The sequence below is a fragment of the Oryzias melastigma genome, linkage group LG1, assembly GCF_002922805.2.
Source record: "Oryzias melastigma strain HK-1 linkage group LG1, ASM292280v2, whole genome shotgun sequence".
Lineage (NCBI taxonomy): Eukaryota > Metazoa > Chordata > Actinopteri > Beloniformes > Adrianichthyidae > Oryzias > Oryzias melastigma.
In genome coordinates, this window is record NC_050512.1 from 367,223 (window position 1) to 381,860 (window position 14,638).

At 42.2% G+C, this 14,638-nt stretch overlaps 1 protein-coding gene across 1 annotated transcript in view; it reads right to left on the reverse strand.

The window, feature by feature from the left end:
• Nucleotides 1–1,458: 1,458 nt before the first annotated feature.
• The window catches only part of LOC112137466 (sarcalumenin), a 49,704-nt gene continuing 36,524 nt past the window's right edge, over nt 1,459–14,638 (reverse strand). Inside the window, exons 3-8 of the mRNA XM_024259804.2 lie at nt 13,033–13,119; nt 11,903–11,998; nt 4,263–4,379; nt 3,945–4,178; nt 2,370–2,719; nt 1,459–2,284 (exon numbers count right to left, since the gene is read on the reverse strand). Coding sequence (XP_024115572.1) covers nt 1,784–2,284; nt 2,370–2,719; nt 3,945–4,178; nt 4,263–4,379; nt 11,903–11,998; nt 13,033–13,119 — 1,385 coding nt within the window. The 3' untranslated portion in view covers nt 1,459–1,783. The remainder of the gene's footprint in view (nt 2,285–2,369; nt 2,720–3,944; nt 4,179–4,262; nt 4,380–11,902; nt 11,999–13,032; nt 13,120–14,638) is intronic.

The window sequence follows — 14,638 nt, forward strand, 5'->3', positions numbered from 1 at the left end:
AGGTGACTGTGTTCAGACAGAATTATTAGAAGGTTCGAAGAGAAAAAAAAATATCATTGTCACTGTCTTGTTTGTGTAAAAGAATGTTTGCATGTTACTAGTCCTCTCAGGAAGCAGTGAGTGACAGTCACAGTTTTGTTTGGTTACAGAGCTTCATTCTACACCTGTCAAGGAGAACCCCCAAATACATGACAACCAGTGAAATGAATTTGAGTTGAGTTAAATATGCAGTTGTCAAATATATTGTGAAAACTAGGTTTGCTGTCATGTGGTATTTTAGAAGAGGTCTATGGGAGCAACTTACTGATCAGATGCGCCCTCTGGTGTTTGCTCTTGACCCTCGCAGACATGGACGTGTAGCTTCCAAAACACTATTTTAGTTATTTTCCTTTAGAGGAAGTGTTAGTGAGGCTGTTGTTTGACATGAATCCACATGAACTCACAGAATACTCTTGTATTACAGCAAAAATGATAGAATAAATAAATAAATAAATCGTGTTTCTTAATTTTATTGAAGTGATTCAAAGTACTTGACCAGGTTTGCTGATTTGTTGTCAAAGAAATCACAAAATAATAACAAATTTCATCACAAAATAAATTATTGCATTTGACAGAAATTCTTACTATGCTGTGGTAAAATGAAAGACAATTCAAACCATTTAAAAGACTTCACCGTTATGAAGCCAACAGTTCAACTCAAATAAGAAACAATAACTTAAATAAAAAGAGAAATGGATTCTCTTAATTCTCAGAGAAAACATGGTTCAGTGCAATTGCAACATACTGACACGCAACAAACACTTCTAATGTGTAGAGTAAGACAGGGGTTTAAAAAACTGTTGAAATTGACTGTCTTCATTTAAAAATGTCATCAAATCTATAAATCCATTTTCTGTAAAGCAATTTGTTGTATTTTATCAGGCAAAAGAAGGCAAATCTGTTTGTTTTTTAACCTTATAATTCATTCTTTCCAGGTTTTCTGCTTTCTGGAGTTCCCTCTGACTGCAGCCTGCCAGCAAGTGTTGATCTTCACTCATCAAACTTATTATTTTCTTCCTTGAATCCTGTCCAAGCTCAACCCTGACACCAGAACCACTACAGGTTACTTTAGAAAACACGCCGCTTCTTATGGGCTCAAATCAGGATCAGCTTAAAGTGAACCAAAAAACAGATTTTAAACTTGAAAAACAGACACTGTAACAGAATTTTGATGTTTTGAACATTTGGGAAAAAAAACAGAAAACTTGAAATAAATCTTGAAAATTTGAAAAAAAAGAAAATATGAACTTTTTTTTGAAAATAAAAAAATATATACTAAAAACTTAAAATAAATCTTGAAAATAAAAAAAAATGAAAAAAAAATGCTGAAAATGTGAATTAAAAAAACTATAAATCTAAAAATTACCAATTGAAAAATAATTTACCCATTAGTAAAAGCTGCTGTTTTTGATGTTCAACTTTTTTTATTTATTTACTTTATGAATCCACTTTCAGTCCTCAGTTTACAGTTTCAATTGACTTGTTGGTTTTTTCTGCTGTGTTCATTTTTTTTCAAATTTCTCAAGATTTATTTCAAGTTTTTTGTTTTTTCAAATTTTCAAAACAATTTTTTTTACATTTTTTTTTAATTTACAATGTCTTCCTTTCAAATTTTCAAAACATTTTCAGTTACAATGTCTATTTTTCAAGTTTTCAATCTGTTTTTCGGTCACTTTAAGCTGACCCTGATTTGACCTCTTGGCTTCTTTCTATCCTCCCTTCCCTTTTAGCCTTCTGCAGAGCATCACTGCCTTCTCCAGCGATTCTTGGGTCTTTCTTCACACTCTGGACCCTGGCATGTACCGGGGAGCGGCGGTGGCGGCGATGGGGACGCCTTGGCAGGAGCAGGAGTGTCAGAGTTTTTGCTGACGCTGCTGAGCAGAGCTGGAAGCTCCTGTGAGATGGCTCTCTCTATCTTCTCCAGCAGACAGCCTCCAGCCCAGCTGCAGTGCTGGGACAGCTGCTTGAAGTTAGACACTGGGTTAACTCCAAAAAAGTCCTGGTAGGCCTCCTTGTCTGGAAGGTCAAATTTACTGACGTTGGTTTTGGCGAGGATGGACTTGAAGATGTAATACTTGTCTGGGTCATTGACAATGTCCTGGAAAACCTCATGAGGGTCATCAAACCAGCCCAGCTTCTCATGGTAGGTCTGGAGGTAGCGATCAACCAGCAGGGCGTGGATTCGCACACGGATGGCGTGTTGACGGATGAAGGCAATTTTGTTTTCTATTTGATTTTCAATCACCTGCAAAAAAAAAAAAAGGAAAAAATATAAACACAAATGTGGAAGCTAACAGTACCACATGTATGAAAGTTTCAAAAAGTTTGACCTGGTTAAGGTCCTCCAACAGGGAGATCTCCTCCTTCATAAAGAGATCTCTGCTGGTGTCAACAGCATAATCCAAAGGCCAGAAGGAGCTGACGTACACGCGAGGAGGCTCTGTAACGTTGATGAGAGGTGCCATGCTCCAAAACAAAGCCCCATACACCCTCATCAGGTCCTGCGTGGAGAGACTGTCGGCTTTGTTGAGGATGAGACGAATCTGGGATTCACGGCCCTTCATCTGCCTGAAGAGCATCTCCAGTTCCCCGCCCACATCAAGCTTGGTGGGGTCGAACACCAGGAAGATCAAGTCCGCCCGGTCGATGAACCACTGGCACACCTCATTGTACGGGTACCCTGAGGAGGAACGTCAAAGAAAGAACTTTTCTGTGTCATCCTAACCATTGACTGTATATGTCAGGGGTCTGGAAGCAGATCCACATGTGTCTCTTTTATCTCTCCATGGTGGCTCCAAACATAAAATAAGTCATGGAGACTGCTGATCCAGACATGTCGACCCTGAAGAATTTGGTAAAGTCATTACAGGCTTTGGTGGAGTAAAGTTCTGGTGCCACTGACACAGGGGGTTTTGTCAACCTGTCGACTATATTAAATAAGGCCCGAGCATTATGGGAGTTTTTGGTAATAATGTCAAAAAAATAGGACTTCCTTGCATTGCTCAGTTGTAAATTATATAAGTGAAGTTTCTCTTTATAGAGGTCATAATCTACCTGTAGTTTAGATTTTCTCCATTGCGTTCAGATTTCCGAGAATCTCTTTTTCCATTTTTTGTGAGGATGCATTTTCTCCATGGAGATTTTTTCCTACCAGAGATCACCTTCAGCTTACTAGGAGCAATACTATCCATGATATTTGACATGCTGGAATTAAAGCTATTAACAAGTTCATTGACTGAATTCCCGAGAGGGAATTCAGTCAATGAACTTGTTAATAGTAAATGCCAAAATAGTCCAATAAGCTAGCAGAATGGTAATTTTTAAAACTTTAAAACTGTAACGCCTGAACACAATTATAATAAATAGAAAGGCAGGAATATTATTCAAAAATAAATCAACTTAAATCTTAAATAACTTTCAATATTTTACTCTCCATAAAAATATATTTTGCCAAAATTATACAAATTAGAAATAAGCACAAGATTATATTGGGCCATTAATAACAATAAAATAAAATGATCTGGAGCCGGATAGAATTACTCAGACACATGTGGTCTAAAGTGTCTGTTTTTTGTTGCACAAAATAAGACACAAGTTGTTTAGTATGATTGTGTTCAAGCTTAAAAGTAAATGGGGATATATTTTCCCCAAAATATGTTTTCTTCTATATAATGTGAGTTATTAGAGATCATTTTTAACAATTATTGCAGCATCGCGATATCATCAATATTGTAAGCCATATATCGTATCGTATCGTGAGGTACCCAGTGATTCCCAGCCCTAGTGCTGATCAGGAGTAGTTAAAAGACATTTCTATGAACTACTGCTCATTTTGATGCATGAACATTAAAAAACCAAACATATTCAGACCATTTGATGCTCTAGTTTGATGTGGAAGTGTTCACCTCTTTCTTGCTGTTTGCGGTTTTCAATGATGCCCGGCGTGTCGACGAACGTGACCCTCTCCAGCAGCTTGTGGGACATCTCTATTCCAACAAATCGCTCCAGAAAACCCTGACCAAATTTCTCCAGGGGAGAGAAGGAGCGGGAGCTGTCTGCTGCCATCACGATGCCCTCTATGGTTCGAAACTTGTCCCCGTGCATTATGACGGTGTACTCGGATGTGGTTGGCTCAGCACCTGGTGCAGGGAGGGAAAAGGAGGGTATCATGGGATTGGCCTCGGCCCATTGTTACATGCGTTAAATGGAGTCAATCTGGATACCTGTGTAGAGTTCTTGGCTTGTGCCATGGAGACCCAGCAGGTAGTTGATCATGGAAGACTTGCCAACACTCCAGGGTCCCAAGAACAGAACCATGGGCTTGGATGTGATCTCACCATCTGAGGGGTTTTATTTTAGAGAGAAGAAAAGAGAAACTGACTAAAGTAAGATGATGAGCTGCACTGCCTTCAAAGTTTTTTCTTTGTAGTCCCACTCTGAACTTATTTTGATTTATTTGGTCTTTTATGTACGATTATGCCATTTTTAGCCAAAAACTTGTAGGACATAGTTTCTGCAGAGTGGCAGGAGCTCATTAGAAATTCACCTCTGAGTTGGAGCAGCATTTGTTTGTGTGCTCCCAATTCACAACAATTTTGAATAAAGAAATACTCATAAATACACTTTTAACCTTATTTTTTTATATATCCTCCATCATTTTTTTGCTGAAATAAAACATAAACTGAGAGAAAGTATCCTTTTTGTGTGCTAAATATGAGATAGTTTACAACTTTTGACAGAGGTTCACATGACTTCCTATCAAAATAAAAGACACCCTGTGTCAAATAGGATTATCTCAATGCATCAAATGTATACTGCTCAAAATTAAAGGAGCACTTTACAGAAACACATTAGATACATCAGATCTCAATATGAAGTTGGATATCTATACAAATAACGACAGGGCAGTGTCTTAGGAACAAAAGGATGCCAAGTCTTTTAATGGAAATAAAAGTTTTCAGTCTACAGAGGCTCAATTGTGTAGACACCATAAAATCAGAGTGAAATGAAGATGTGGCAGGCTAGTCCATTTTTTCCAAAACTTCATTTTTGCAACTCAAAATGCTTTTCAGTATCTTGTGTGGTCCCCACCAGCTTGTATGCATGCTTGACAACGTGGCAGCATGCTCCTACTGAGACGACGGATGGTGTCTTGTGGCATTTCCTCCCAGATCTGTGTGAGGGCATCCCTGAGCTGTTGTACAGTCTGAGGAGCAACCTGGCGGCGCCTAATGGACCCAAACATAATGTCCCAGAGATGTTCTATTGGGTTTAAGTCAGGGGATGGTGAAGGCCATTCAATTGTTTCAATTCCTTCATCCTCCAGGTACTGCCTGCATACTCTTGCCACGTGAGGCCGGGCATTGTCGTGCATTAGGAGGAAACCAGGACCTACTGGACCAGCGTAGGGTCTGACAATGGGTTCAAGGATTTCATCTGGATACCTTATGGCAGTCAGAGCACCATTTCCTAGGCAGTAGAGGTCTGTGCGTCCCTCCATGGATGTGCCTCCCCAGACCATCACTGACCCACCACCAAACCTGTCATGTTGAACCACGTTGCAGGCAGCATAACGTTCTCCTTGTCTTCTCCAGACTCTTTCACGTCTATCACAGGTGCTCGGGGTGAACCTGCTCTCGTCTGTGAAAAGTACAGGGCGCCAGTGGTGGACTTGCCAATTCTGGTGTTCTTGAGCAAATGCCAGTGGAGCTCCACGGTGCTGGGCAGTGAGCACAGGGCCCACTACAGGACGTGGGGCCCTCAGGCCACCTTCATGAAGTCTGTTCCTGATTGTTTGGGTAGAGACATTCACACCAGTGGCCCTCTGGAGGTCATTCTGTAGGGCACGAGCAGTGCTCAGCCTGTTCCGCCTTGCACAAAGGAGCAGGTATGGGTCCTGCTGAGGGGTTGAGGACCTTCTACGGCCCTGTCCAGCTCTCCCAGAATAACCACCAGTCTCCTGAAATCTCCTCCATGTTCTGGAGATTGTGCTGGGAGACACATTAAACCTTCTTGCTGCAGCACGTGTGGATGTGCCATCCTGGAGAAGTTGGACAACCTGTTCAACTTCTGTAAGGTTAAGGAATCTCCTCATACTGCCAGTAGAGATAATTATCAAGCCAAAATCAGCACGAGTGGAAAACCAGCCAAAAAAGATCAAGAGGGAGAAACTTGAAATGACCTCCACATGTAACACCAGTCCTGTTTGGAGGGTTTTCTAGTTGTTGCCACTGAAGTGCACCTGTTGTTAATTCCATGAACACCAATACAGCTGAAATTGATTAACGAGGCCCTCAGCTGCTTAACCAACCAGGAAATTATCAGACAGGTTTAATTCAATTCATGCCAGGCCCAATAAAAAAGTGTTCCTTTAATTTTTGTAAGCAGTGTAGTAGTAAGTAGAGTAATGTCAGCAGTGATTTAAACAACAGTTTATATTACCACTTGTTGTGCATCTCAGCCCGAACTCTAACTAATCAAAATTAAACCAGAGTGATCTTTGCTGTATTTTTTTAACTATAAGGTGCACTTAAAGTCCTTCAATTTGTTCAAAAATCCAAAATCTGTTCTATAATTTGGTTCCTTTTAATTCTGGTTAGGCTTACTGACCTCCAATGAATTTGATGTCATACACAAAAATCTGTCCACATTTTTTAGTTTGTCTTCTGATACTTTTGTATTTCAGCTGTTTATCATTGAGTTGAATACAGTTTGTTAGTTTTCTTTCTAGTTTTCTCTTTTTTATTTTTTATTTTACAGTTACTTTTGAAAATTAAATCTGTAATTTTTCTTGAACCAGAGAACCACCGTGGGGGTAAAAGACCCGCATGTGGCTCTGGAACTTGCAGGTTGCAGACCTAAAGAAAAATAAAATAATAGCAATTTCTAAATGTAAGGGTTACTGAATTAGCATTGATTTAATTTATTTTAGTTAAGTTTATGGCTGAGGTGAACCTAGAAGATAAACTGTACTGATTTTTATATCCCTGCTGACATCATTTAGCTTTTTTTGCTCTGTGTTGCCTCCAGAATACTCAGATTACAAATACTAAGTAAAACTTTGGTAAAAAGTCTGATGTTTTCTGATTTTATGACTTTAAAGTACATTTTATCTTATGCTGCCTAACAACCCCTCCTTGAACCGCCACCTTAACGTGGTGGAGGGGTTTGAGTGCTCAAGTGATCTCAGGAGCTATGCTGTCGGGGGATTCTGCCCCTGGTAGGGTCTCCCATGGCAGACAGGTCCTGAGTGACAACCCAGACAAAGAGCCGTTCGCAACCCCCTTTATGAATGTCAAGACCAGAGATCCTGCTATGTCGCCCGGATTGGCGTCACTGGGGCCCCACCCTTGTGTCAGGCCCGGGCTTGGGGCTCGGAGGCGAGCGCCTGGTGGCCGGGGCTCCTCCCACGGGCCCCGGTCGGGTCCAACCTGAAGGAGCGACGTGGGATCACTCCCCAGTGGGCCCACCACCTGCAGGGGAGCTCTGAAGGGGCCGGTGCAATGTGGTTTGGGTGGCAGTCGGCGGCCCAAACCCCGGACATGGAATTTGGCTCTTGGAACATGGAACGTCACCTCTCTGGGAGGAAAGGAGCCTGAGCTTATGCGAGAGGCTGACAGATACCGACTAGATATAGTTGGGCTCACCTCCATGCACAGCCTGAGCTCTGAAACTCAGTCCCTCGAGAGAGGCTGGATTCTCTACCACTCTGGAGTTGCCCAAGGTGAGAGGCGGCGGGCTGGGGTGGGCTTACTCGTGAGCCCCCTGCTCAGCCGTCATGTGTTGGAGTTCACACCCGTGGACGAGAGGGTCGTGTCCCTTCGCCTTCGGGACCCCCACCCGAAGGTCTCTGACTGTGGTTTCGGCTTACGGGCCAAACAGCAGTTCGGAGTACCCGGCCTTCTTGGTGTCTCTTGGAGGGGTACTGGAAAGTGCCCCAACAGGGGACTCCGTTGTCCTCCTGGGGGACTTCAATGCCCACGTGGGCAATGACAGTGGCACCTGGAGGGGCGTGATTGGTAGGAATGGCTTCCCTGACCTGAACCCGAGCGGTGTTTTGTTGTTGGACTTCTGTGCACGTCATAGCATTTGTCCATAACAAACACCATGTTCGAAGACAAAGGTGTCCATCAGTACACCTGGCATCAGGACACCCCAGGCAGGAGATCGATGATCGACTTTGTAGTTGTTTCAGGCGATCTCCAGCCGTGTGTTCTGGACACTCGGGTAAAGAGAGGGGCTGGCTGAGCTGTCCACTGATCACTACCTGATGGTGAGTTGGATTCGCTGGCGGGGGCGGAGGCCGGAAAGACCAGGCACCATTTTTGGTGCGGGTGGGGATCTGCTGACCTCAACTGGGGACATTGTCGGGCGGTGGAAGGAATACTTTGATCTCCTTAACCCTGATGACACGCCTTCCGTTGAGGAAGCAGAGGCTGAGGACATTGGGGTGGAACTGTCCATCACCCGGGCTGAGGTCACCGAGGTAGTCAAAGAGCTCCTCGGTGGCAAGGCTCCAGGGGTGGATGAGGTTCGCCCTGAGTACCTCAAGTCTCTGGATGTTGTAGGAGTGTCTTGGCTGACACGTCTCTGCAGCATTGCGTGGCAGACAGGAACCGTACCACTGGACTGGCAGACCGGGGTGGTGGTTCCCCTTTTCAAGAAGGGGGACCGGAGGGTGTGTTCCAACTACCAGGGAATCACACTCCTCAGCCTTCCTGGGAAAGTCTATGCCAGGGTACTGGAGAGGAGAGTCCGTCCGATAGTCGAACCTCAGATTCAAGAACAACAGTGCGGTTTCCGTCCTGGTCGCGGAACAGTGGACCAGCTCTACACTAGGGCTGCCACAAACGATTATTTTAATAGTCGACTAATCACCGATTATTTTTTCCGATTAGTCGACTAATCGGGTCATGCACAAAGTTGATGTAAAACACAAATCTTAACCATCATTCACTTTAAACTAACTAAAAACTATATATATATACATATATATATATGTATATATATATATTCACACTAGCATCATTATAGATTAAATGTAAGCTGAATTTGGCCGCAAAAGATGCTAGTGACGATGGCTGAAGATGCTGATAGCCACCTAAAATGTTAGTTAAAGGACAAATTAGCCCAAAAAAAGCCTAAGTTAGCAAAGACAGCTAGCATGTAGCTGAAATAAAAACTCCAAAATAGCCTAAAAAAACCTTAATAAATGCCAAAATAGTCCAATAAGCTAGCATAACACCATTATAACTTTCAACTTTACTACACTGACTCCATTTAATATAAAGTAACGACTAATCGACTATTAAATTAGTCGTCGACTATTTTAATAGTCGATTAGTCGTCGATTAGTCGACTAATCGTGGCAGCCCTACTCTACACCCTCTCCAGGGTGCTGGAGGGTTCGTGGGAGTCTGCTCATCCAGTCCACATGTGTTTTGTGGATTTGGAGAAGGCATTCGACCTCGTCCCCCTTGGTGTCCTGTGGAGGGTGCTCTGGGAGTATGGGGTCCGGGGAGCCTTACTCAGGGCTGTCCGGTCTCTGTACGACCAGAGCAGGAGATTGGTTCTCATAGCCGGCAGTAAGTCAGATCTGTTCCCGGTGCATGTTGGACTCCGGCAGGGCTGCCCTTTATCACCGGTTCTGTTCATAGTTTTTATGGACAGAATTTTTAGGCGCAGCCAGGGGCCGGAGGGGATCTGGTTTGGGGACCACAGGATTTCATCTCTGCTCTTTGAAGATGATGTTGTTCTGTTGGCTTCATCGAGCCAGGACCTCCAGCATGTATTGGAGCGGTTTGCAGCTGAGTGTGAAGCTACTGGAATGAGGGTCAGCACCGCTAAGTCTAAGGCCATGGTTCTCGACCAGAGAAAAGTAGTTTGTCCTCTCTCGGTGGGTGGAGTGCTCCTGCCTCAGGTGGAGGAGTTTAAATATCTTGGGGTCTTGTTCACGAGTGAGGGAAGATCGGAGCATGAGATCGACAGGCGGACTGGAGCGGCGTCCCCCATTTTATGGTCCGTTGAGGTGATAAGAGAGCTGAGCCAGAAAGCGAAGCTTTCAATTTACCGGTCGATCTTCGTTCCAGTACTCATGAGCTCTGGGTCATGACCGAAAGAACGAGATCCCGACTACAAGCGGCTGAAATGAGTTTCCTCCGGAGGGTGGCTGGGTGCTCCCTTAAAGATAGGGTGAGAAGCTCTGTCACCCGAAGGGAGCTCGGAGTAGAGCCGCTTCTCCTCCACATCGAGAGGAGCCAGTTGAGGTGGCTCCGGCATCTGGTCCGGATGCCTCCTGGACGCTTCCCAGGAGAGATGTTCCGGGCATGTCCCACTGGGCGGAGGCCCCGGGGAAGACTCAGGACACGCTGGAGAGACTATGTTTTTCTTGGCTGGCCTGGGAACGCCTCGGGGTCCCCCCAGAGGAGCTGGAGGAAGTGGCCGGGGAGAGGGAAGTCTGGGCATGTTTGCTTGGACTGCTGCCCCCGCGACCCGGTCCCGGATGAGCGGAAGAAGAAGATGGATGGATGGCTGCCTAACAACGGTTAGGAGCTATTCAGAGAGGAGTGGCTAAAATATAGAGATTTTTGTATTTTTTATGCACTTTTTTTTACATTCATCATTATCCAACCATGTTTCATGTTTATGCTCCAGGTGACAGCAGTAGTGGTAAGTGGGAAAAAGGATGACGCTCACCAAAGTGAACCTAAAGTATAACAAGAGAAAATTTAATTTTTGTTTCCTGTTGTGCAGGAGTACATTTGCTTCACTTATATGTTCCTGTTTGGGACAGGAAGTCTTTATCTTGAAAGAAAGTCATATGCGGTTCTGTGAAAAGTAAAAAACTTTACACTTCGAGAAAATTCCAGTTTATCATAATTTGTATGTAATTTTTTCACGCACAAAAATAAATAGAATTCATATTTATTATTAAAAAAAGACAATGTAATGATGCAAAGTAGGATCAAATTTTACTAAAAGGGTTAAGAAAAAAAAAAAAAAGGTTTTGATCAGTACCAAACAGGCCCAAATGGCCCTTTTACTGGTTAAGGTTGCAGACCCTTGGTCAGGGTGGATTACTATGAGAATTAGCTTAACGCACATTTTCTGATCTCCTGCAGCACAACAGTGTCTATCGCTGTTCTTAAAGAACAGACGTGCATTTACAGTTTATGTAAAGATAAAAATGTGGACTCTAAAGCAATGTTGTCATGTTTGTATTTGATAGGAAGAGGAGAAAAGGGATGAGGTCACACCAACATCTCAATGATAGAAACATGTTTGACCTGACTTTTCTATCAGTTTTATGTTGTCTGATTTACTTACAGTATTTAACCCTTTATCGCCAGAGCTCCAGTGTTTATGTTCTTTGATTTACTGTAACTTTTCAACCGTTAACACAGAATTATCGTGTTAACGGTTGAAAAGTTACAGTATGTTAAAGATTTTGTGTTTAATCGTCACTGACAACGCCTCGGGTTTTAAAGGGTTATTAAGTAAAGATAGGGTAACATATTTGACAAGTTCCAAAAATTTTAACTGAAGTTCCAAATAACTTTGTTTTCTACCAAATACTGAAATACTTTTTATTGCTTTGATAAAATGTGTTGAATTGAAGTGCTAACTAGTGTGTCTCTATATAGTTCTGAGCTAATGCTTCCTGTAGAGTGTCGCTTTTTAAGAGCTGGTTAAATAAATTGTGACACATAATACTAAACAATAATCTCATGTAATAAATGTTTCTCAGTGGATTTGCAGCTGCTCGTTGGGAATGAGACTGCTTTGTTTACTGCTGTGCTATGAGCAGATCTGCAAAGAAACAGATGCATGAATTATAATTTTTCTTCTCAAAAGGTTGACTTACCTGTGACTTCATGCTGCCTGAGCTCATTGTACTTGAAAGCATCTTCCATTGGTTTGATGGCCTTGTGGTAAATGTTCAGCAGCTTCTTTATAGCACCTTTTTCAGAGAAAAGTCAGAGGAAAAACTGAGCTGAAAGAAACAGTTTTTTAACAAATGTCAAGCTTACAATCACTCTTACACTTCTCTGATTACTGACTGCAAAAGGTAAGACATGAAATCCTTTAAATCAGTAAAACAGACAAGTTTCTATATAACATAGCCCCCAAGCTTGGACCTTTGACTGTATCAGAGAACTGCACTGAGTGAGTATGATGTCATCCATAGAAAACAAATTACTTCTGGTTCCAACCAAATGAAGTCAATTCAGTCATAATTTTTGTGAAAATTGCAAGGTTGGAGCCAGATGTCGTCAGTGAGCAGTGATTGGTCTGAGTTAGAGTGAATCATCGTTTCCATGGCAACCATTTTCATTAGTGAGCTCATTTGAACGCCACGCCCTTACCACTTACACTAAATCTCTCAAATGTTCTGATTGTTGGGCGTGGGATCAGTAGGCTCCACCTACTTTCATTGAGGCATCTGATTGGTCAGTTTATAACTTAAATAACTTGAACTACAGAAAAACTATCAGGAAAAAAAGAGAGTTATCAAAAACGTATAAAGAAAAATGAATCAGATCCAGAATGACTGACTAACAACTGTTTATTTCTCTATTGGAGTCTATGGGATTTTGGCTTCTTGGAACCAGCAGGTACTTCCTGTTTGGATCACCAGGGGGGAGGGTCCCCCAGTCCAGTTCTTTTATACAATCAGTGGCTTGCACAAAGACTAGCAGTCATCCTGAGACCTGAAACCTGGACATCATGAAACGATTTTCAGAGAAACCCTCAAAACCTGCTTCAGACTTCCTGTTATTTACATGCAAACACATCTGGTTTTCCTTCCCACTGTCAAATCAGCTGTAAACATGTGGATTCATTTCTTTCTCCTCAACACACGACTGCAGGCAAGAATAAAGAGACCTCCCTGGAGAGCTGCTTTTAGTTTGAAAAGTGCAGTTTTCAGAGCAGGAAGGACTTTGAATCATTCTGCAGCATATCATTTGGCTGTTTCTGAAACGTGTTCCTTACCAGACACCTCTGTCGAGGGTTCGGTTGCCACTTCCAGCATGTTCTCTATGTGGGAACGATCTCTAAGGGCGGAGCCTGAAGCTTCACCTGTGTTTTAAAAGGGAATGAAGATCATTAGACAGCAGTTACTGCACTTTTCCCCCTCTTTTGCTTAATGTATTTCTCAAGATCATGTCCATGCTTTTAACTGCAGTAAAACTGTATCTTTAGGTAAAACATGATCACTACACGATGAAAGGAAAACGTTTCGTAGGCTGCGAGTGGCCACATGTTCTGGTCTAACCCTTGTTTATCTGACTACTCCTCAATGCTGCTAATTTAGTGTGTGTGTATTTTTGCTCTGCAACTTGTTTGGATTTCTTTTTTTAGCTGCACACAGTATCCTGTTCTGAGAGTTCAACAAATCAAAGTGAAAGAAGTTTGATGTTTCTGTCATTCTGACCAATGAAGAACCAAAAAATGTTTGGCCAGTAATAACAGGAGAAAAATACATCAAAATTCCTGTGCTTGTGTTCACAAAAATATCAAATTCAACTGTATGTCAACTACTTTAGGCAGTTTACCCTCCGTGTTCTCCTGATGCATTGGGTAAATATTTGTGTTTGCTAATTTTAGATCGGATCCTGCGTAGTTGAAAAGCTGCAGGTTGTAGAGAAATGCTGAATAATGTAAATATAAAGGTTTTTGAAGATGTAAAAACAAATATTACATAACACATCTAAATAAAAATCTTTAAATTGTTCAGGATAATATTAACACCATTAAGTTCTTTGAAGATTCACAATTTAACGTTTAAAGACCCACTCAGATGAAAAGGATGTTTTGGGTGTTTAGAGCATGGTTTGTGGCTTTTTTCTGATGATGGGGGACACAGAAGAATTTAAGATCATAACAATGTTTCTGAATATTTCTTTATTCAAATCGTGTTGGATCAGGAGCAGACAAAAACCTGTGGTATGGAAAAGCTGGGGCCAAAGGCGGGCAAAAGTCTCCCTGCTCCCCTCCAATTAAAATCCTCCACTCGTAGACAAATAAATCCATGTGCGTTAAGGCTGTAACGAGTATCTGGGTGCTTGGGTACTCGCGATTTGCTCCCGAAAATTCGAGTTCGGATATTCGCGACGTCCAAGATCGCTGATTCGCGATCTTTATAAATGTAGTAAATTGTAGTAAAATATGATCATAATATCATCTGGAGACGATGTATTTTTGCTCTGAAATGCAGATTAATGTAGGATTTTAAGTTTACGAACTAAAACAAAGCAGAAAGAGCCGCGGTACCGTCAACAGAAGTAAACACATCTTCATGACAGACAAGCTTCCGGTTTTCAAAGTAAAACTAGCAAGAGCTTTTTTCTGTTCAAAAACTGAGACTGAAATTCTGCTCACAGGCATAAACAATGAATTAGCTTTAACATCGGAGCTTTAGCTTCAGTGTTTACATTCTTTTGACTATGATAACTCTTCAACATTTGTCGTAATTAACAAAACTCCAGCAAGAAGGAGAGGAGGAAGGCATGTTCGTAGGGAGAGAGAGAAGAGGAAAGTCACTAGTGTTGGACTGAGAGTTGGGACTTTGAATGTTGGAACTATGACAGGAAAGGGT